The sequence below is a fragment of the Amphiura filiformis genome, chromosome 17, assembly GCF_039555335.1.
Source record: "Amphiura filiformis chromosome 17, Afil_fr2py, whole genome shotgun sequence".
Classification (NCBI taxonomy): domain Eukaryota; kingdom Metazoa; phylum Echinodermata; class Ophiuroidea; order Amphilepidida; family Amphiuridae; genus Amphiura; species Amphiura filiformis.
The window spans coordinates 48,301,552-48,324,956 of NC_092644.1; the positions used below are offsets into that span (position 1 = coordinate 48,301,552).

Consider the following 23,405-nt stretch of genomic DNA (forward strand, 5'->3'; position numbering starts at 1 on the left):
TAGCATCATAGACTTTGGGAAAGTCCCAAATTGCATTTATCTAAAATTACCGTATAAATAAATACCCCAGGCTAGGGGGCTTGGAATTTTTCAATGAGGAGCATTTTCTAGCGGCAAGTTTTCAGTGAAAAAAGCTTAACAATCGCCACGTAATTTGGAAGTATCACTCACTTCCGGTTCATTTCCTGGTTGAAATGCAAGATGGCGACACCCATAGAATACATGTACAATTATTATTGTGGAAAATACTATGAAATTACTTCTGTAAGTGTATATTTAAACAAGAATATGATTTACTTCCTGAAATTCTACCATAATTTGGCAATTAACTGAATGGAAGTTTAAGCATAATTAGATTAGGTTTTGTCCATGCAATTAAGCGATCGTAATGGCCAGCACTGATAGTACAAGTTTCAAGCTTACTTACACGATATGGCATGGAAATATTTCCATTTAAGTCACTTTTTCATTGAAAAATCTTAGGGGAGCGTTTATTAGAGGAGGGGTGTTTATTAGAGGAGGGACGTTTATTAGAGGAAATACAGTATCATTTTAATAATGAGGCCCTGTCTGCAACACATGTAGCTGCTTGGTGTCATATTTATAGATGTGTATAATATTTAGGAATGCAGATTTGTTCGATGTCTATGGCAGCTATTGCAGATATGGCACCCACATTGACTTTTGCTTTCATCAACAGGTGCCGGAGAGAGCGGTAAGAGTACCTTGGTGAAACAGATGAAAATTATACATAGTGATGGCTTCACAGCAGAGGAACTACATAAATTCAAGGTAAGCATGGAATTAATATGGATCTAGTGCTCAGCGTTTGTTTGATTAGGGTCGGCTGCCGGCCAGTCCACTTTTATTTTTATTGTCTTCTTTCAAAAGATATCAAGACTTTGGCTGTATAACTTGCTTTCATTATGTGAAGATGCAGCTTATTTTGCTCTGAGCTTGTCTTGTTTGCTACTGAGTTCTATTTGAACTTATTACTAATACATGTAGCTTTACTTGAATAGCATAAAGTTTTTGCTGTTTGATTTAATATTTTATTGTTTGTCCCTACACACTGAAGAAGAGCAGTTTTTCAGCTCAAAACATTGGTCATTTTTTGTATGGGGGCACGGTGGCGCAGCGGTACGGGCTCTACCTCGCAATTGGAGGGTTGCGAGTTCGAGCCCAGGCGGTGCCATCGTGTTGTGCACTTGGGCAAGGCACTTTACCTCACTTCACTTGCCTCTCTCTACCCAGGGGTGAAATGGGGAGCTGTTAGGGATATTGACCATTGAGTGCCGTCCAAAGGTATGAGCATGCCTTGGGCATTGTGGCAGCTGACATATTCTAACAACGGCGGAATAAATGTAAAGCGCTTTGATACATGTGAAAGGTGCTATATAAATGTCAACATTTATTTTTTATTTTTTGTGTTGTTTGCACATACACATTTTTATATGCTTTCATTAACTTGTAACAGGACAGCTGCTCTGTATGCTCTATATGCTCTATATATTTTTGCATGAAGAACCTCATGGTTTGCAAGATTACAGATCCGTGCAAAGGGTCAATATAAGCTTCAAGACTGTCACAATTTAATTCTAAAGATTCAACCTTTCCTCATCTTTGAAACATTCGTTATTTTTTTCAACTTTAGCCTGCAATTCTCAACAATCTGCTGAGCTCAATGAAGTATGTATTGAATGGAATGGGATTGCTAAGAATACCACTGTCTAATACAAGGAATAAGGTAAGATAATGTATTAAATGGTATAGGGTTGCTTAGAATAGCGTGCAGTGTAATTAATTTCTCAAAAAACTAAAATGAACTCTAATAGCCTCAATTTAATTATGTAGATTTTATAGCAAAATGCTAAGCGTAATATACTTCTATTTTACTTGTACTAACAAGTCTCAGCTAGATAGTCCTTATAAACTCCTCAACAAAAGTTTGAAAGTTCTTTCAAGCATCTGTATCTCAGATTATTTGTGACATGTTCATATCGTGTTTCATATCAATGGAAAGCTACTTAATTTCCCTTTACAATGACACCACATTTGAAACAATCACCATTTTCACACCTGAGTACATGTCTTGTGAATGTAGTGGGGTCTCAAACAGAATGTGCCAAATTGATCATTATTCTGTGCAGTAAGCTGCATCCCATATCTTCACAATCTCAGACGGAATGCAATCCTCCAAGATGAAAACGCTCAACCCACAGAGCCAATATAGTCAACGACTTCCTACAGAATATGGGAGTAGGGAAAATGGAATGGCCTGCCATCAACCCTGACCTAAACCCGATTGAACACTTGTTGGACCAGCTCGGTCGTGCTGTGCATGCCAGAGTAGTCAATGTAACCACATTGAATGACCTGCGACAAATCCTGGTTGAAGTATGGAATGCCATCCCACAGAAACGTAAGACCAGGCTGGTGAGCAGCTTGTATGGGAGGAGGTGCCTGACTGTTGTGGCTGCATATGGTTTTTCCACCCAGTATTGATGTTAGTGACTAGTGTTGTTTGAGCACAGAATAATGGTCAATTTGGCACATTGTGTTTGAGACCCCACTACATACTCAGTCGTGAAAAATGAGATTGTTTCCAATTTGAAGTCATTGTAAACAAGAATAAAGTAGCTATTGATATGCAATAATATAAACATGTCACAAATAATTTGAGATATTGATGCTTGAAAAAAGTTTCCAAACTTTTGTTGAGGAGTTAAGTTACTTGGTAAATTAACTTTGCATAATTGGGAGTATGTAATTTACATATTTGGCCTCGCTTTCAGTTTTCTGTGGTCCAATTGGAGTTAGCAGAGCCAAACGGCACCAATGGCGGGAAAGTGGTCAATTACAAAAAAGATCGATAGGTCGCTAAGACACAGTAAGAGAGAGAGAGGGCAGTCAAGACTAGGTGTGATTACATATTCATATATTCATATTCATATTTTATTTCCATAAAAATCAAAGACATTACAAAAAAAATATATAAAAACACAGTACATATGGAGGAAAAGGCTGGAAGACCAAAAAGGTCTGAAAGTTAGCCTTTCCCTGAAACCAAATGAAATTAACAAAATAAATCAACATTACATAACATAACCAAAAGACAAGGGAAGGGGAGGGGGGTGCTCACGAAAAAGATTAATTATATTTAGAGATCAGTTTTGTTTTGAATTGATTACGGAAATGTTTAACAGATTTTGAAGCTTTCAGATTTTTATCTAAAGAATTCCAAAGAATGGGACCTCTTGTGCGTATAGCATGATCAGAAAAGACTTTCTTATTTTTGGTTAGATTTAGGTCATTTACATATCGTGTCTTGTAGTTATGTATGTCAGAACGTTTGGTAAAATAATTATCAAATGAACAGGGCAGCTCATTTATAGAGTGCCTGTACATGAATGTACCTAATTCCAGTGTGTACATATCTTCAACTTTTAATATGTTATAATTAGCAAACAATGACACTGTGTGGTCTCTATAGTGAACGTTTGCCACCGTTCTAATAGCCCATTTTGAATTTTTACAATTTTATTTAAGTAAGTTTTACATGTATTTCCCCATAAAAGTACTCCATAATTCAAATAAGGCAATATTAACGTACAATAAAGTGTAAATAAAATACGACTTGGAACAAAATGTTTCAATTTATTCATGACACCGACATTTCTTGAAATTGTTCTAGATTACCCGATTACCATCTGTGATCTCGTGTAGTGTAGTGGTATTATAAGCCCTTGACCGCTAATTTCCCCTTGTCTTTTGTTCATTTTTTGAGACACTCCTCACTATCCAATATGTAATTCCCATTTCAGATTTATGCACAAGCCATCCTGCAATGTCATCGGTGTTTTGATGAGCACTGGACAATGAGGCCTTCCATCACTACAGCTCTGCTTGCATTATGGAACGACTCCGGTGTGAGGGCGTGTGTCAGCAGAGGAAATGAATACCAACTCAATGATTCAGCTCTATAGTAAGTTTAGACCCCATGGGCACTACTGCCTTTCTTATAGCCCCCCTGATTGGTTAATTACATGATATAATCATCTGAGTAACCAATCAAAATAGAGCTTTTAGGTCTCAAATAGCAAATTCAATCTAATCCCCTTCAGCTTCAGTGATTATTGTTACCATTTCTCTGATTGGTTCAATACACGATAAAGCGATAAAGGCCACTTTGTAACCAATCAAAATGGTTTTAGAGGGCAAAAATTCAGCCAGTATTGCCCTTATTGGTTAATTACATGATATAATCATGTAATTAACTAAGAGTACCCGATCAAAATAGAGCTTTTAGATCTCTCTGCAAGTTTAAGCTTAATCATCTGAAGCCCTTCTGACTTTAAGTTTACTATATCTTTGATTGGCTCAATATCTGAGATAGCTCTCTTTGTAACAAATCAAAATAAATCTTACAGACTGTGTCATCAAATGGTTGGGATTCTTCACAGATAGGATAGGATAGTGGCATTGCTCTTACAAGAGATACGCCTGATTGGTCTGTGTCAAGTTAAGGTACACTGATAATAACCAGATTTTCTTCTGAATAGAATATACACTGCTTTTTAGGTTACTTTTTAATGGGCCATGTGGTACTGGAGAGGCACCCCACAACATTGGCATTGTGTCATGATACATTTGGCCATTCCAGTTGAAATTCATACACCCCTTATTGCAAACATGGCTTAAATCACCCACACAGGGAGTGTAAATTTCAAATGGGTTACCTGAATTGGTAACTCCATTATTTCAAATGGAGTCACTCATTCGGGTAACTCCATTTGAAATCCACACCCTCTGTGTGGGACATTAAGGTGTCTTCCATAGGGGGTGTATGGATTTTAACTGGAATAGCCCATTAATGTTTGCTTATCTGTAATCACTCAATTCGTTTACTGTGACTATTCCATCTGTATAATTGTTTTCTTTTCACCTGTTTCAGTTACTTTGAGCATATAGAAAGAATATCAGCCTTCAGCTACACTCCCAACAACATAGATGTGCTACGGGCAAGAGTTAGAACGACAGGGATCATCGAAACTCACTTCAAAATCAACGGTATCATATTCAGGTAGGGAAATTGGCATCAGTAGTCATCAGTTATCCTTGATGATGACTTAACATGAGTAAACATCAGTATGTTGGTCAATTGAATTATTTTTGTTTACCAAATCATATTATATATTTACAAAGGAAACAAGAAATGTTTTAACATTAGGAAAATTAGGAACTCAAACTCAGGACCTTAGATTTTGCATGACCTGACCTAATGCGTGACCAAACAAGATGATGTCACTACTGTCATGAGAATGAAATGAAAGGAAAATATCAATATTTAGTTTCTAATCCTGGAGATATTGTGAAGATGGAAGTTTGTTGAAGGAGTAATGGAGATGACTTTTGAAGACATGGACATTGCAGTTCTCAAATATGACATCAAGATTGTGAATAGAAGAAGACGGATGAATTGTAGTATTTCCAATGAATAAAGAGATGTTTGGAGGAAGCTGGTGGTACAAATGACCATACTGATACAGTTTTGTGCCGCAAGCATTTTCGACCAGTTGGTATATTAATGACCCATATAAATTGTTTGAATACATAACACATCATTGTTTGAATACATAACACATTGTGAAGATGGAAGTTTGTTGAAGGAGTAATGGAGATGACTTTTGAAGACATGGACATTGCAGTTCTCAAATATGACATCAAGATTGTGAATAGAAGAAGACGGATGAATTGTAGTATTTCCAATGAATAAAGAGATGTTTGGAGGAAGCTGGTGGTACAAATGACCATACTGATACAGTTTTGTGCCGCAAGCATTTTCGACCAGTTGGTATATTAATGACCCATATAAATTGTTTGAATACATAACACATCACGCAATGCGATCATTGTAAAGCATACTTTTAGCTATGTCATGAGACACGGTCGTTATACTTTTTCAATAGCTTGCAAAAGTCAAGTTATTATGTGTGATTGGATTAAACACATGGTGTATATTCATGAGGTTATGAATGTGTGTCATAAGCATACATAACTACAAAAAATATTACTTAATAATACTATTTAAATGTTATTTTCAGAATGTATGATGTTGGAGGTCAGAGGTCAGAAAGAAGGAAATGGATCCAATGTTTTGACGATGTGAGGGCACTTTTATTTGTAGCAGCTTTGAATGGTTATGACATGACATTGTTTGAAGATCCAGAAGTTGTAAGTATAGCCTGTAGTAAAATATTAGATTTAAACTGCCTACATTATTCGAGCTTGAGTTTATTTAACAAAGTTTATCACAAAATGGGCAGAAAGTCACTCATTGCTCTTTGACCTCTTTGGCCTCTGACATATCGGAAAAATTGACGTAATTATTATTAATTCACTTATTATTGTCATAATGTTATCATTAAAAATACTTAAATAATTACTTTTTATAATAATAATATTTTTTATATTTGTTTTAATTATTGTAAAACATTTTAGATTATATTTTGTATGTACAAAAACCCAATATTTCTGAATTTTCCCAATAGGTCAAAGGACAAAGTGTACCAAAACTGCAAAAACTGTCCCACAATGCATTGCAAACTTCCAATGCCGATTTGGCTTATTGACCCCTACCTGCAACATCTTGACCCACCCAATCAACACAACAAGGGCATGGAGACACAATAACGAGGGTCACTGAGCAGAAAAAGTCCTAAACAGCATTAATATAGCCTGCAGGGGACTAAGGCCAATAAAACAAATGTTTGGAGCCCTCAAACTTTCCTGGGGTAGGGGCTGGTGGGTGGATTTTTTTTATATGATTTCTAATTTGGTGTGGGTAGTGGAGGATAATCAAGCAACTTTTTTTTTTTTTGGGGGGGGGGACTAATTGGGCTATTTCAGTTGAAATCCATACACCCCCTATGGAAGACATGACCTTATCCTTCCAAACAGGGGGTGTAGATTTCAAATGAAGTCACCCATTTAGGTAACCCCATTTGAAATTTAGTAGTAGTCATCTGACTATCCCTACCTCTTCTGTCTGGCTATGATGGGACCAGACATTGATCAAGTGACTTATGTATAATTCTGCATTGAATGTCTGAAGTGCTGAATTGGGACAAAAAATGACTAAATATGGGGTAACGTAATAACACAGAAAGATAGTGTTTGAGTGCAGTTTGTATATAAAATGGTCTTCTAAATGCTCCAGAGAGGGAAATTAAGGTGCCAAAGTTTAAAAACGTTTTCTTGTGAAGACCATGAAGACTGCACATCCATATAACAGAGATCCGTATTTAAGAATGAAAGTTTTTGACATGATTTAATTTGGAACAAATGTACATATTTCCCCTGAAAGAAGGTAGTTTTGTGCAACTGTGTTTAATTTTGATATGGTTAATGATCAGTATAAAGGGCTGACATTTTTTGGTGCATTACCCTGTTGCTGCAGACTGTATTTCCCATAATTCATTGGAATTTTACGCTTAATGCTTATCTTTGTGTTTGAGTTTTGTTAGAATTTCTCATGTTATTGCCATGGCAAAACACTAGTCCTTGTGTCAGATTTGCTGCTGGATTTGTCACAGTCACAAAATACATGCAGAAATACTGACCTTATATAAGGCGGTACTACACCCCTTGATCAATTTTGTGACTAATTTTGCATTTTTCTCAAAAAATAATAACACACTGGTAAAAAAAGTTATGTATATTATAGGGGCAAGGAATCCAGTTACTACACTGGAATTTCACTGACTCAAGACAAGTGGTATGTTATTTATGATAAGAAAAGAGGTACCGATAGAATGTAATGAAATTTCAGTGAAGTAATTGGATTCCTTGCCCCTATAATATACATAACTTTTGTTACCAGTGTATTGTTATTTTTTGAGAAAAATGCAAAATTAGTCACAAAATTTATCAAGGGGTGTAGTACCACCTTAATTACCCATAGACAGAGAAAGGAAAATCCAATAGGATCGCATTTATTTTGCTTATGCGAATCAAATACATCATCAATGAATAAGCATTTAAAGATATTTAATACAACATTATCAAGCAAAATTGTCTAAGGCTTCAGCAAGCAAGCAATAAGCATATTAATAGATGGCACATCTGAATATAAAATAAGGATACCGGTATATATCACAGGACTGTGTGAGATACGCAGGCCAAAACCTGGGGAAGCTCGAAGTTAATCAAAACACATGATGAGACAATAATGGGGGAAAAGCTGCCCAAAATCCTCCCAGACGAGTTGCCTAAAAGTGATGCATATGTGTGACTAGCGTGATTTACGCTAGAAGCTGTAAGGGAACCTGCTACAAGCAAAGCAAAATAAGCAAAAAGCTGAAGCCTTAGAAGCATATTAATTAATTGAATATTTCTTGGAGGTCGCGAGAAGTTTTCACAATCATCCTTGCAACTGGCTGGAGCTCGCGAGAAGTTTTCCCGAGCATCCTTGAAGACCAAGTTGTCTATATTTAGAAAAATATTATTAATAAATGAATACATGTATAAAAATAAACATTTGTAATTTACTATTTTTCATCTTATTCCATAATGTACGCCTTACAAAAATGTATATGGCTATTTTTAATATAAATTATTTGATTTTTGCTACATCATTTTCCTCTCAAAATTCTTAAACTGCACATTAAGTAGACACAAAATATTTCCATGCAATGGTTGGAGCTTACGACAAGACTCCCAAGCGTCATTGTAGGAAAACCTAACGAAAAGAAGCCTACTATAATTAATGTCTTGTTTAAGGAAGATGAGAAAATAATTGTAGCTTTAATTACCATTTTACTCCTTTTAACACAAATATAAGCGTTTGTCCTTTGTAGCGAATAATTTTTATTAATTACAAGATGCTATTTTTTCGCTCACATTGTTGCAATGTTATGAAAACTTCCTCATGAACCACTGTCGCCACTTCTAAACTTGCCCATTCTTTAAAAAAATGAACACGAGATCCGAGCATGACGAAACACCAATTTTTGGGAGTGGCGGGTGGGAAAATAAATATTTTGGATCCTTATCGGATGAAATCTGAATGTGATGTGATTTTTAGGAGACAACCCGAGCCGACCTTTCTTTGAAAGGCCTGTCCCCATTGGTCCCGCATAGCGACCCGACCAGAACACGCGATATGATTGGACCAACCTACACGAGCCCACCATGCGCCAAACAGGTCATATGACAATCTCACCGGTCGAAGCAAGATGACCTTTTTGAGGTCGCCAAAAGGGCGATAACCTTTCTCTGCTCAAGTAAATTGGTTTCTTCCTGACAAGCATTCAGAAACCTTATTCATGCTTTTCCTTAAATGTATTCGGTGACAAAGGATAATACTGTGTCCTATCCAATCTTACCTAGTAACTGATTGATGCTGATATAAACTTGGAAGACTTTTAATTTGTTTTCGCATTTATTGATACAGAATCGTTTGAGAGAAAGCTTACGGCTATTTGAGTCCATCTGCAATAACATGTTCTTTCTGAACACCACCATTGTGTTGTTTCTTAACAAAGTGGATTTATTCCAAGAAAAGGTACTGCACACCAATAGGCATCTGAGGTACTACTTCAAAGATTATCAAGGTAAGGACAGTAGGCTAATGAAATGAAATAATTAGTTTCACGTCACATTTTTTTCAGTGAAATATGAGGTCATGATTTCATTATTCATTATTTTGGAAATTTTCATTATTGTCAAAACTTCCATTTACATTACCTATATTGGCTATTACCTATATTGTTGATGAAAGACCATCTCAAAACAGGTTATAATGCTTAGATCATCATTAGACATTTTGCAACAGATTGAGAAGACTTGAAATTGTTTTTATTAAAATGAAAAGAAATTTGCAATTTTTGTAATCACTAGAAGCATGATGAGGTAATCCTTAAATTTCCACTATTTATCACATCCTCTACCCCTACAACTAAGAAAATTGCTGATTATGATCAGCTGGGGATGTCAGACATTTTGAGAGTTTCAATTTTTATTATTTCCATCTCAATTTTTGGTCAAATTGAAAAAGTGATGCGGGCGGGTGACAGGAAACTAATAATTTCATTATATAGGTCTTATAGACTATTTCATTTAAAATCTACACTACCGGGGTACCCCTGTGAGGGAGTATGACTATCAAATGGAATTAAGGCAGCTCTATTTGAATTTCATACACCCAAGAATGAACCTTTCTCAAAAGATTCAATCTGAATCTTCCACAGAGGGTGGTTGAGTTTCAAATGGAGCTGTCTAATGTGTTTATTTCATTTGAAATTCATCCTCCCCTTTGGAAGATATTTCCAAAATCTTCCACAGGGGTAGTGTGATTTTAAATGGAATAGCCCTAGCTTAAATCCTTCATATTCTCATTCAATCAACCAATCTTATATTAGCTTTCAAACAGAGCTTGATCAACCTCGATATCGTCGGCTGTATCACATGGTAAAGTATTTGTAAAATCGTATATTTCGAGAAAAACAGCATTGACATTTTTGAGAAATTTATTGTTTCAATATTCTCAAAATATGCCATCTAGTTGAAAGAAAGCCATTCCAGTCAAAAGAAGCTATTCATCAAGTTAATATAAATGCTATTTTAGTCATAGATGCTTCACTTTATTTGAGTATTCATCAACGAAAAACAAATGCGTCGGTATGTGAAACGGCAAAAATTAAACATTGTGAGATACAATGTAAACAACATTTGTATTTCAATGCGACAACAGTTTGTGAAACGGTGAAAACATTGATTTTTACGCAAAAATACAAATATGACAGCAAATACGTCACTATGTGAAACAACAATTTTTATGTACGGCAAGATATGTCACTTTGAAAAACATGTGTAAATGAACGGCTTTTAGCAAATATGCCACTATGTGAAACAGACAATTTGAAATAAGAAAATATGACAAGATTAATTCATTAATTATCTCACTAATGAAGCAGCATCCATGGTATTTTGAAGAGTGTTGTCTACTTACTTACTCTGCCAAAATTCATAAAAATGTAGAATACGTCACTATGTGATACGGCCGTCGATATACAGCTCATGGGCAGAGTACCTTATTGTAAAACCTTGCCAATAATAAACATCATGCTGCTACATATTCAGAAGTGCAAGGCTAGAGTATAAAATTTCTTTTTCATCTTTTATTTCCAGGAGCAGATAGAGATGTAGAGGCAGCAGCCAACTTTGTAAGAGAGAAATTCCAGATGCAGAATCGTAACCCAAGGAAGGTCATCTACCCTCACTTCACTACAGCTACAGATACAAGCAATGTGGAGGTTGTCTTTCAAGTTATCGTTAATACCATTGTCCGAGAAAACTTGGAGAGAGCGGATCTGTACTAGGCTAGCATCAGTGTGGTGGTCACATGACATAATCACATGGTCATCATGTGATTTCTACTATTGACATGTGTGTCTCATGTGACTATCATGAGGTTCTTGCTTGCATAGCCAGGGTCCAACATTCCTGAAATATGTAGACAAGCAACGAGAAAATAGATGGTTAAGTTATAATTACTATCCGGAAGATTTTTACATTTTTTACCTTTTTCAAAGAATTGGTTGATGGACAAAACCATTTCTTTGGCTAAAGGAATGAATAAAGAGCAATGCATGTTGTATCACACCTAGAGGTTAACACAAAGAGGTACCGACTCCAAATGGTAAGGACCAAAATAGTTTGTCTTGTCAAAAACCTAATATCGAACAATATGCTATGTCTTCAAGTTTGAGCGTTGCAAAGCTTTTTTTGCATGTGGGTGATTCTCTGAAAAGAGTAACTTTTAAGTCCCGCGACTTTCGGCGCTCATAAAAGTTTTAAAAGCGGATTTATTTTTTATTTTTTGGCTTAGTCATGGACTTTTGTATGTATAAAAATAGTTAAGAACATCCAAGTGGGGAAAAATTAATTTCTTGAGTCAAAAATTCTTCAATATCTGACGACCCCCCTGAAAACCCCATGTCCCGATGTCACGCACCAAATTTGAGTGATTTTGTAGTATTTTTGTGAGCAAGTGTGGGAAGTGAAAATTACCACTGACTGGGGTAAATATCATGTCTAAGAAGGTTTAAATGCTTAAAACCACTTCTAAAGTCAATTTTATGGAATAATTCAAAAATTTGTGTCGAAAAATTGCTGTCCCTTGGTTTTGCATCATTGCCGCCACATTGGCATCAAAGCGGCTGGAGGTGAAGACCAAATATCAGAGGTCAATAATTTGACCCTGTACGCTGCCTTTACAGACGACGAAAAACATCAACCCGAATAGGTGCACATTGGCACTCTTTTCCTGCCAATTTTGAGGGTATCTTCAAGTATACACGCTGCGTACCTTTATTCAACATCATCTCCAAGCGTTTCTGATCAATTTGATATAAGTCTTATTGTTGAATTTTTCCGGAAAATAATGATGGTTGAATATGTCCCACAAGCTGTTGTGGTGATATGTAACACGTGGGTAAGCTTAACCCTGCTATTAATCGTAAGCAATGTCTGAACCATCATCTCCGCTACATCAGTTGGCGTCACAATTTGCCGTGGCGGAGATGATTCTCTATAGGAATTCGTGTAGAAATATCATCTCCGTCACATCCCCATCATCTCCATCACATCACCGGATCTTGAGATACAGCGAAGTCCAGTTTAGTTTATCAGAAAATGCTTACCAATTCTAAACCTTCTCATCTGTATGAATTTCATTTTCAAGTAGTGTGAAAACATTACTGAAATCAAATGTCTGTGACGGAGATGATTCTCTATAGGAATTTGTGTAGAAATATCATCTCCGTCACATCACTATCATCTCCATCACAGCATTGTCATCTCCATCACAATTGTTGTTGACCTTTATTTGACCTTTGACCCAGACAACATGGAATTTACTATTTGGAATTGTAATTGATATTGTATGTGTTTACTATGTCAATAGAAATTTATTTAGTTATTTCAAGCAAAATTATGAATATACTTAAGTTTGTATAAAAAAAATACTAACAGACATGACATTTTCCGTACAGCCTGCCTCTCATTGTCCCAACTAAATGACGAAAGTACAAAATCATATTTTTTTAAATGAAAAAAGCAAACATGAATCAAGCAACTTACAAGTTATCCATAAAACTCATAATTAAGAGTTTTAACAATTTATTTGTTCTTTTTTCCTTTTGGCCTAAATGTGACGGAGATGATGCTCACCTGGCACAACCTGCAGATTACGCCCTCTATAATATAGAGGCGCCCTAAAGATTGCGCCAAATATTGTTTTCATGCACTAGAGACTTACATCCTTACAGATATGTAAAGGAAACATTTTTATAATCATTTTCAAATTCATATTTGCCTATCTTCCAATAGTACACCTTTTCAGAGAAATACCCATGTAGCACTTACCGCATATTATCGGCACAATGCATTACTCTCACAATGGAAACAAGCATGCACTTTAAATCGCAGTAAACCTGAGGTTCTCCTTTTTTTGCTGTGCCATGAGTGACAGGCAAATATGGTGGAGTTGGTACTCTTTGGGTCCAATCGCTTTCGGCTATTTGTTGAGATCTTATATTATTTTCTTGCCTACCAAACTAGGTATACGAGTGAGCCATTGAGAAGAGTTTCTAATTGGTCCCTGATGATGCTGGATTTGTGGAAATGAAAAAATTGTATGAATAATGTTCTTGATACCAATGATTTTTTATTGATAAATGTTTTGAAACCAGTACTTAAAATATGATCAAATCATGAAATATTGTTAAATTTGTTGGCTGTATGTCATTCAGTTATCATCCACCAAGCACATCCAGATCCAAATTAAACACTGAAATTGTTTTATTTTGAGCATCATCAGGCTCGTTTAGCTTAATCGCATGTGGCGCTTGGTGAGTTTGTTTAGAATCAATTATTGATGCCTTGTTACATTCAACTCAAGTGCAGTGAAGCCCGTACTTAATACATGTCCATGAAATTTCAGCATACTTGTAGTCGAGCCACTAAACTCTAGTCGAGTCATCTAGGTCTTGAGTCAAGTCTTTGAAGTGTTGAGTCGATTGGGATTTGAGACTCTAGTTCTAAAGTTCCAGTCTGAGTCATTGGGATTGGAGACTTAAGTCAAGTCACAAGTCCTAAAAAGTCAAGTTGACTCATTTGAGTCTGAATTCCAGGTACATGAGCGTATCTTGAGTGTTTCTCTTGCCCATGTATAATAATGTATATGTTTCTCATTTGAATGGGATTATGAAGTTTGAACTGTTATTAATTTTAACATGCACTTTTTAATACATAATTAATATGTAATATTGGTTATTAGGTGAAGCGGAGGTATGGTACAGGAAATTATCAGGCGCGAAGTGTCAGTGTCACTGAGCGCACAATAATTTCCCGTACCATACCGACGCTGAACCTAATAACGAATTTATTATACCACTAAGTCATTCTAAATATTGAAATAATTACGTTTAAAAAATTTTAATTGATGCAAAATAGGAAAAACATTACAAAAATTAGATGACTGTTCCACGTATTACGTATCGCATGCATTTTACACGCCCGGTTTACACGAATTGCCTTAATATGCGTACCTCGCCATATACGCATATTGTGCTTGCGCAATAAGATCTCCCTGACTAGATATAAAGCGTATTATATGCACTCACTGACTAGATATGAAAATATTTCCAGTTAGGGGTGTTCTTTGATGTTTCCCTTAGTGGTATGATAATATATAATTAAATTGATTGCTCTATTCCTGTTGAAATCAACCTTAATCTCCCACACAGTGTGACTCCATTTGAATGTACACCCCATGTGAGGGAGATTAAGGTCATGTCTTCCATAGAGGGTGTGTGGATTGCAACTGGTATAGTCCATCATACAGCGATGTTTTTTTACAAATCCCACCCTTTTGAATAAATCAATTGAAATATGTATATTTTTGTAAATATTACTAAATTGTACAGTGATACCAAAATTCAACGCCTTTCATAATGATTGTGTCTTTGGAAGAAAACTGATGCATTGCTGATTATTGTCATCCATTAGATTAAAACCTAGAGCTTAAAGCCATATTGTAACATTTCCATATGAGATAGAATTGTTTGTCTTTTCCACAAAATGTTAAAGGCCCATTCAGTGATTTGCTCATCTGGACGATCGTAAAGATCATTAAAATTCAGAGTTGGGTACATTTGTCTTTGTCATAGATGTGCTAACAAATCCTGCTAGTGGTTCAGCCGAAAGCCATGTATTTAAGACAAAATAAGGCATTTACATGAATCTGTAATTTGTATACTGACAGTATTATAAATTAGCCAAATTTTGCCAAATTGTTCATTTCAAAAATAACAAATCACAATTTGAATGACATATCCTTCACTTTTAAGCAATTTATAAACAATTTTAATTTTTTTTACACTTGCACTGGGATCACTGAATGGAACTTTAATTTAATTGACAGATATGTCCCCTTTGAATTTTGTCACAATCAGATGAGGCGAAGCACACAAAAATCGCTATTTATTACCAGGGCATATGTCGCCAATGCGTGTCACTCTGTCAATCGTGACTGAGGCTAATATTTTGATCGTAAGGTTACGTGCATACTTTACAGAAGCTAAGGCAGGCTGCCTAGTTAATAGTTATAACATCCCATGCATTGTCAATTAACACAGATTGGTACACTAGTGGGTCGCACACAGGTTGTGTTCAAATGTACATGTTCTGTCCGAGCATTAATTGTACAGACAGTAAAATAGATTAACTGTCAGTCTTTCTTCAGTACATAGCAGACAATTCATATTTTTTGTCCAAGAAAACAATACTCACTACGTTTTGAAGAAGCAGACTTCTTTTTCAACACTATTATTGTGAGGATCTTGTTTACTTGACTGCAGAGGATGCTGGGTTGCCAGTTCTTTTTCTACAAGGATCATCAAAGACATGATGAAGATATGTCTTAATTGTTGATCGCCATCACTTCCTATCCAACGTTTATATCTATCTGCTCCTTATACCTTCTTCACTACATTTTTCAAGTGATGTCAACATTTAGCAATGCATCCGTTTTCTTCAGTCATTAAACCAAATTACAAGTGCACATTTTGGGTTGTTCCATATGTTACATTTTTTGTATAGTATTTATGAGAATCAAAATGAGCTATTCCAGTTGAAATCCATACACCCCCTGTGGTAGACATGACCTTAATCTCCCACACAGTGGGTGTAAATTTCAAATGGGGTTACCTGAATGGATAACGATATTTAAAATGTACACCCCATATGTAGAAGATTAAGGTCATGGCTTCCATAAGGGGTGTATGGATTATAACAGGAATAGCTCATTGCCAGAAAGTTACCAAATAGATTTTGTTTGTAAATATAGGTACATGTAGAAGGTTTATGAGATATTTTTCAACATTTTCACCAAAAAGAGTACTGATTTTATATGTATATATTGTGTACCGGGACTATGCCTTGTTCCCTTATAGCCACCAATTTGGAACTTTCGAATATTTGTTTTGTAGGATACAAGTACTGTGTTACTTTTTCTTTTGATTGAATTGTTATCTTACTGTATCTAGGCCTATGCCATTATATTTATGGTTTTCTTTATATTACTTCAGAAATAAAGGTAACACCCTATATCCTTTACACCTAAATATTGTATCTGAAGCAGTAACCCATCATTTAAAAGGTTTTACTGCCAAGGACAAATTAGGCATCAGCCTTTGTTTCTATTTATGACTGCAAAAATAGTGTGATTTCAAAGAAAATATCACTTTTTTTACCAAATATTTGAAACTGTTTACATCAAATTAAAGAATGTACAGGTATCCACAACGCAATTAGTTACAGCTCCATAATGCGTATTACAGGAAAATTGTACACAATACAGTTACTAACCTCGCGTAATGCCTTGCGTAGAATGTGCTTGCTTTATTGCGTTTCATACACATTCAGAGCACATAATTTCAAATAATGGAAAATTGACAATTTTCTGAATGAAAAATTTCATGTTCCCCTTTGGTTTACATTTAAGCATGTTGTGCCCCCCCCCCCTAATTTCTCAATTTTGCATTTCCCTTTATTTACCTGGAATAACTTTCCCGGCATACACAATAAAATTGTGCTCCCCTTGTATATTACCCTATTCCCCTGGTGTAAATATCAATCGGTCCCTACAAATCACAACAAATTGTATATAGGAATTCATGTTTTTTTATTGTACAATGAACAATCAATGCCTTTCCAAAGATGTAAAAATCACACACAAAATAATGTTTTCGTGAAAATAACAGCATTTGCAGAAATTCTTGATTGCAAGTGACCATCTGGTATGGTTGTTGTTTTGTAAGATAGGAAAGTCTGACATATAAGAGGGGAAGCAGTTCATGTAAATAAAAAAATACATAACTGAAAAATATAACTTGAAAATGCATCTGGGCAAAGTTGATCTGAGCCTAAATTATTCAAAAAAATTTATCAGTGAGAGTTTTTGAACACTCTTCACAATCTTTTATTACTGTATAAAACTGACAAAGATAGGTAGAAAATTAGAACATTTCATTGAAAAATGGCCTTTAGGCGACAAAAAAAACCCTGTTCTATGGACCTGACCGACCCAGAATTTGTGTTTTAGAGAATTTATCAGCCATTTTTTGCCTAAAAGATATTAATTGTGGTGGAACGTTTTTAGAAAATATGTTTGCAAAAACATTATCAGATTTTGGTGAAATTTTTGGGGTCATTTTAGCCTCCGGAGAAAAACAAAACAAAAATGACCGACCGACCGACCCTACTTGATAGGTCTGTCTGCCCATAGAACAGTGTTGGGGTTTTTTTTGTCGCCTCACTTCTAATTCTTTGTTGCACTGTGTAACTCTTGCACAAATATTGCTCATGTCCCATTCGATTGTTCAATTAGCCCATTTAAGAAACCTTGCTCTGTATTTGACCCAATGAGGTAGAATCAAAGAGTACCAACTCCGCCATGTTTGTGTGAAGCCCATAAGCGATAAGCAATAAACCAAGATGGCAGATTTACCATAGCATTACATATGGTGCAATTTTGAATCGGTATTCTTTGGGTATAATATCTTTGATTTGACCCCAATATGTAGAGATGAGTTTCGGTACCCAATACAATCAAAGGCCATTCAATAAATGTATTCTTATTACTTACGAAGGGTACTGTTCGTTCAGTAAAATGGAATTTATGGCTCATCTTAAGTTACAAACAATTTCAAGACTTACGAAGTGTCATAAAGTTTAGTGAAATGGACCCCAGGTGATTTGTAAAATTAAGTGTAAGAAAAGGAATTTGTATAATTAATATAAAAAAATATTGAATGTTTTATTCATGAAATGGCACACAAATTTTCATTGTGTGAAATATGAACTGCCCCATCAACCCAGCAAAACTAGCCTAGTTGAATGGATGGAACAGTCCTTATTTCAGCTCATGTAAATATTTGCACCATTGTACCATGGCATTGTACTCATAAACATTCATTTTTGTATAATATATAGAATATTCCAGATTATGCTTATTGAGATTTTGTCATCACTTCATGCGCGATAAGGTGCTGGATTCTATATCTGGTGGGTAATAGTTTGAGCTCCTGCAGCACTGTTCACAGCCTTTTGCAAAGATCTTACACTGCTGCCGACCGATAGCGTAAAAAGAACTAGGTCACACATGTGCCACACGATGCAGCTATGCAGATTGATGATGACTTGATTCAATTAGCCAATCAGAACCTGATTTCATATTTTCACCATAAACTGCTCCAAATCCGGCACTGCAATAGGTCTTTGCAAATTGGTGTTGTAAGCTCTTGTGAAATACAATTGAGGCCAGCTTGAAAAAATGTCCCATGCAGTATTAAAGTTTGTTCGGCTTATATAAGTTGGAAAAAATAAAGACTCATAACACCTTGCATTAGAATGGCATGCACGCTGTTTGGCGCAGTGCTTGCAGTGCTTTTGCTAGTTGTGCGTTGACTGAAGCACACTTATGTGAAATTACGAGAGCGTGAGTTGGGACTTTATTGATGGCCGCAGTAACAAAAGCCAAATAATTTTCCGCCTTATATAAGTCTAACAAACTTTACCCAGATCATGGATAAAAATTAAGCCCCATGGGCACAACTGCCTTTCTTACAGTGCCTTTGATTAGTTAATTACATGATATAATCATCTGAGTAACCAATCACAATAGAGCTCTAAGATCTCTCAATTTAGCCCTTCTGACCATTTTTATCACATCTCTGATGATTGCTTCAATACATGATATACATCCCTTCCTAACCAATCAAAATACTTCTTAGAGGCTGATGATAACTCAGCTGGTAATGCCCATGGGGTTATAATGAAAGACAGAAATAAAGACTAGTTTGCGCCTGACGTCATCTGTCAATCAAACTCGAGCAGTTTGTTTACAAGTGTTGTGATGATACGAGTTGCTGAACACGGCGATAAAACAGGGCGCTTATTGTTAATTTTGCACCTTCAAACATACAAACCATCTCAAAAGTTAGGTATTTACAGTAGGAAACTTTCTTTTGCGAAGGCACTATGTCAACAATGCCTAGAAAAGTTGCTTTTTACCTGATAAAAGTACGTAATTTTTCACCATTCACTGCTATTCCTTTTCTCCGATCGGCACCAGATAAATCGACCTTCCTTGTATGCATTATTAACCAACCAAGGATCGTAGAGAATTTGATTGACAGTGACGTCAGACGCAAACTAGTCTTTTTATCTTTGTCTTCAATTATAGGGTAGCTGATCCTGGTTGTGGCATGAGATCACAACAGTCAGCAACAATCTGTAAGTGTACTGACATCTGGATTGGCATAGTGCACTATCACATTGTATTGTAGAATACTAAGTTTTTATTAGAGCACAAGAACAATCACAAGGATAAAGTTCATTCCTGGAAATATTTCTTACTGACACTAACTCACTTTCAGAAATTTTACATGTAATTTTACTCTCTTCTTAGTTTAAATTGTATATAATGTATTCACAATTTGTTTCAGGGACTCAATAGCAATGTACATCATGTTATATAGGTATTCACAAGTGACGTATTTCACAATTGTTAACAAAATGTTTATATTGTTTGTGTCAGCAAATTGTTTACTCCAGTGTAGGAGTAGAATTTACATTTGAGAAATGTATTCTGTCAAAATGATAAACAAATTGGACTTTTTTTTTCATGATTTTCAAAGATGGTACTGATTGGTGTGAATTTGTCAAAGATCACAAAATTAACCATTTGTGTCTTTTATCTTGTTAATCAAGATATGAAAAAAGTAAATGAGTTGTGTATAAAAAAAAGTGACATACATGTGTCATCAAAGGATTTAAACTTATTAGGATGCAGTGTGAAAGTGGGAAAATTGGATTTGTTTCTGAAATCTCTTTCATAGGCATACATCTCTTTCATAGGCATACATCTCTTTCATAGGAGCAACTTGCTCTCTCTGACTCGAAATCAGACAATCAAAATGTGTACCATTCATTTTCCTGAATTCCCAATTTCAAAAATTTATAAAATGGACCAAATTAGTAAAAAAAAAACCTAGATTAATAAATAATAATGTTGCATTTGTTGTTTTTCGGGTTTTGTACAAAATCTAAACATTTTGCATGGGACCTCGGAATATCCTCTTCGGGGCTGCCCCCTTGGGATATTCCTTGGTTCCAAAGTCAAAATGTTTAGATTTTCATAAATACGATCAGAACAATAGTTATTATCCTTTGATTTATTGATTGATAACTATCAAAAAGGATAGCATTTTCTTAATCATGTTGATTGTCAAGTACATCTTTAAAATACCAGGTATTATTTTGGACTAGCCTGTAAAAAAATTTTTAATTGCCATATATTATGAGTGCTATTCTATTTCCTTGTGACTTGTGAGCTTTGGTCATTCACAGATTCTATTAAGTAAATCATGATTACATTTCAAAACATTTAAGTGAAATTCTCCAGTCTACATTATACATGTACATGTTTTGTTGGTCACTTATACACATGATTATGGAAGTCTTTCAACCTGTCTGTTAATCCTAAATTGCGCTCTCGCCACTTTTGATGGCATTCTGTGCTTTGTGGAGCGCCATAAAAATAATTTATAATAATTATAATAATAATGGCCCATTTCTTATTTATCCTATGCTCACAACCTCAGCATAATTATATAAACAGATTTGAACACAGCCTTGTATACATACGGTAGTACAAAATCATGATGTGAAGCAACAAAGTTTTTGTAGTCAAAGATCTTGCTTTTTTTCTTGTCAAAATATCATGCATTCCTATGTCACATTTGCCTTACTTTGAAAACATTCTACAAATTGGACAATTATGTAAATATTGTGATTAAAATGATTGCATAATGTTTACTGCCACCAAATGATGTAGTGTCAACCCTTTGGGTTATAATGGGCTGTTCTATTTAAAGATGGAAGATGTTTCATCTTCCACAGGGGGAGTATGAATTTTAAATGCAATGACCACATTAGACAGCTCAATTTGAATTTCATACACCCTCTGAGATTCAACCTGAATCTTGCACAGAGGGAGGAAAAATTTCAAATGAGTTGCGTAATGTGCTACTTCTATTTTAAATTTATACTCCCCCCCCCCCCTGTGAATGGATTAGCCCATTGTAGTATTAAGGTAGATTTTATAATAATTTTATAAAGATTAATATTGAAAATAGATTTGCAGTTTATACAGAATAGAATATTGTTGCACCAATAAAGACCGTTTACACTGAAAATGTTACACTATTAAAATGTCGGTGTATTCTTATTTCTGTTTAGGGTGTGAGCTGTATGGGTTTATTATTCCCATGGTGTGTGTGACCATAACTACCCTGCTTTCACATTGTTATATTTACTCTGTTGCCATACAAAACACATCACAAGAAGTAAGTCCCCCTCTCAACATTTTCGTCATAACATCGAAAGGTAAAACTTTGTACCAATAAAACTAACTTAGAAATAATTATATGACCGTTTCCTGGGTGTTGTGTGAAAATGAAAGATGTCCCATGACTTGATGACTGAATGAGCCCAAATGGAAGATAAAAACTGCCCAATTCAAAAGTCACAAAAGTTGATTCATGGCTTATCTCTAATGGTTGAGTTGAGTGCACCAAGTGAACATTTACTCTATCAACATGTTTATAGTGGGAGCAGATGTACGGTTACATTGGCGTATAAATTATATCCTGTCAGAAATTGTCCGGAAACTTGCCCACTATAAACACTAGCCGTAACAGGTTTGTACCGTATATGATATCTTTCTCAATCGAAGGATATTGGCACGAAATATTTGCACTATGAACACACGAGGATGTAGTTTTGCCAGAAGTAGCAGCCTCTTCATGATGCGTTGGATGCGCGCAGGACATTTTAATATGCTTCTCAGCTCCAAGAGTCATCCAAACAGAAGCTATCTGTTTGCCGCCATCATTACACTATTGAACAGGCAGTTTATAGCTTTGGTTATAGATTTTATAATGTCCAAATTTCTGATCAAATGTTGTCCTGAAGCTCCTGGTTTTGAGCATATTAGAAGCTAAAAAATCTGTCAGCATAGACTCGAGGGTCTATGGTTTCTGAGTACAAATTTCACAATGAAACTTTTTTAAATTAGTCCAAAAATATTTTATGAAATGTAAAAGTGTAAAAAGGTATGCATAGCCCTATTTGTTTTACACATGTGGACCAATTTATAGCATCACACGTCATTGCGTTCAGTCACAATGGTTGTGCAAGAAAAGAGGCAGTTTTAAAAGTTGCACCAGAGTCCATAGCAGTCAGGTTTTCTTTAACAAACACATGAATAGACCTGGCCTACTGTATTGTTTGAGAACTGCTCCTATGGACTCGGATGCAACTTTTTAACACTGTTTAAAACGGTCTCTTTTTTACATAATGAACCATTGTGACTAAACGCATAATGACGTGACGCTATAATTTGGTCCATATGTATAAAAAACAAATAAGGCTATCCATACACTTTTACACATTTTTTATTTTGTCAAATATTTTTCGACTTATTTTAAAAAAAGTATTTAGAGGAACTATGGGGAAGTTGTGGACCCTATAGTATATATTTGTTTGAAGCTGCACCAAAATTTGTACAAGTTATCCTTGATTTTCCCTTCTCTCTTCTCCCTTTCCATTTTTTTTTCCCTTTTTCTTTTCTTCTTTCCTTTTCTCTTCCCTCTTTTCTTTCCTTTTCTCTTCTTTCTTCCCTCTTTCTCTCCTCCCCTTGCGGAGTACATTGATTGTGTACGCGCAGTGCTTTCGCACGCTATCGCATAGCATAGGATTTATTTATTTTTTCGGGC

The 23,405-nt window shown here is 35.4% G+C and overlaps 1 protein-coding gene across 1 annotated transcript in view; it reads left to right on the forward strand.

Annotated features, from left to right (window-relative positions):
* The window catches only part of LOC140137893 (guanine nucleotide-binding protein G(o) subunit alpha-like), a 35,952-nt gene extending 14,123 nt beyond the window's left edge, over nucleotides 1–21,829 (forward strand). The window contains exons 3-10 of the mRNA XM_072159697.1: nucleotides 701–792; nucleotides 1,655–1,747; nucleotides 3,825–3,985; nucleotides 4,955–5,083; nucleotides 6,105–6,234; nucleotides 9,455–9,614; nucleotides 11,191–11,797; nucleotides 13,422–21,829. Of these exons, the coding sequence (XP_072015798.1) occupies nucleotides 701–792; nucleotides 1,655–1,747; nucleotides 3,825–3,985; nucleotides 4,955–5,083; nucleotides 6,105–6,234; nucleotides 9,455–9,614; nucleotides 11,191–11,381 (956 nt within the window). The 3' untranslated portion in view covers nucleotides 11,382–11,797; nucleotides 13,422–21,829. The remainder of the gene's footprint in view (nucleotides 1–700; nucleotides 793–1,654; nucleotides 1,748–3,824; nucleotides 3,986–4,954; nucleotides 5,084–6,104; nucleotides 6,235–9,454; nucleotides 9,615–11,190; nucleotides 11,798–13,421) is intronic.
* Nucleotides 21,830–23,405: the final 1,576 nt, after the last annotated feature.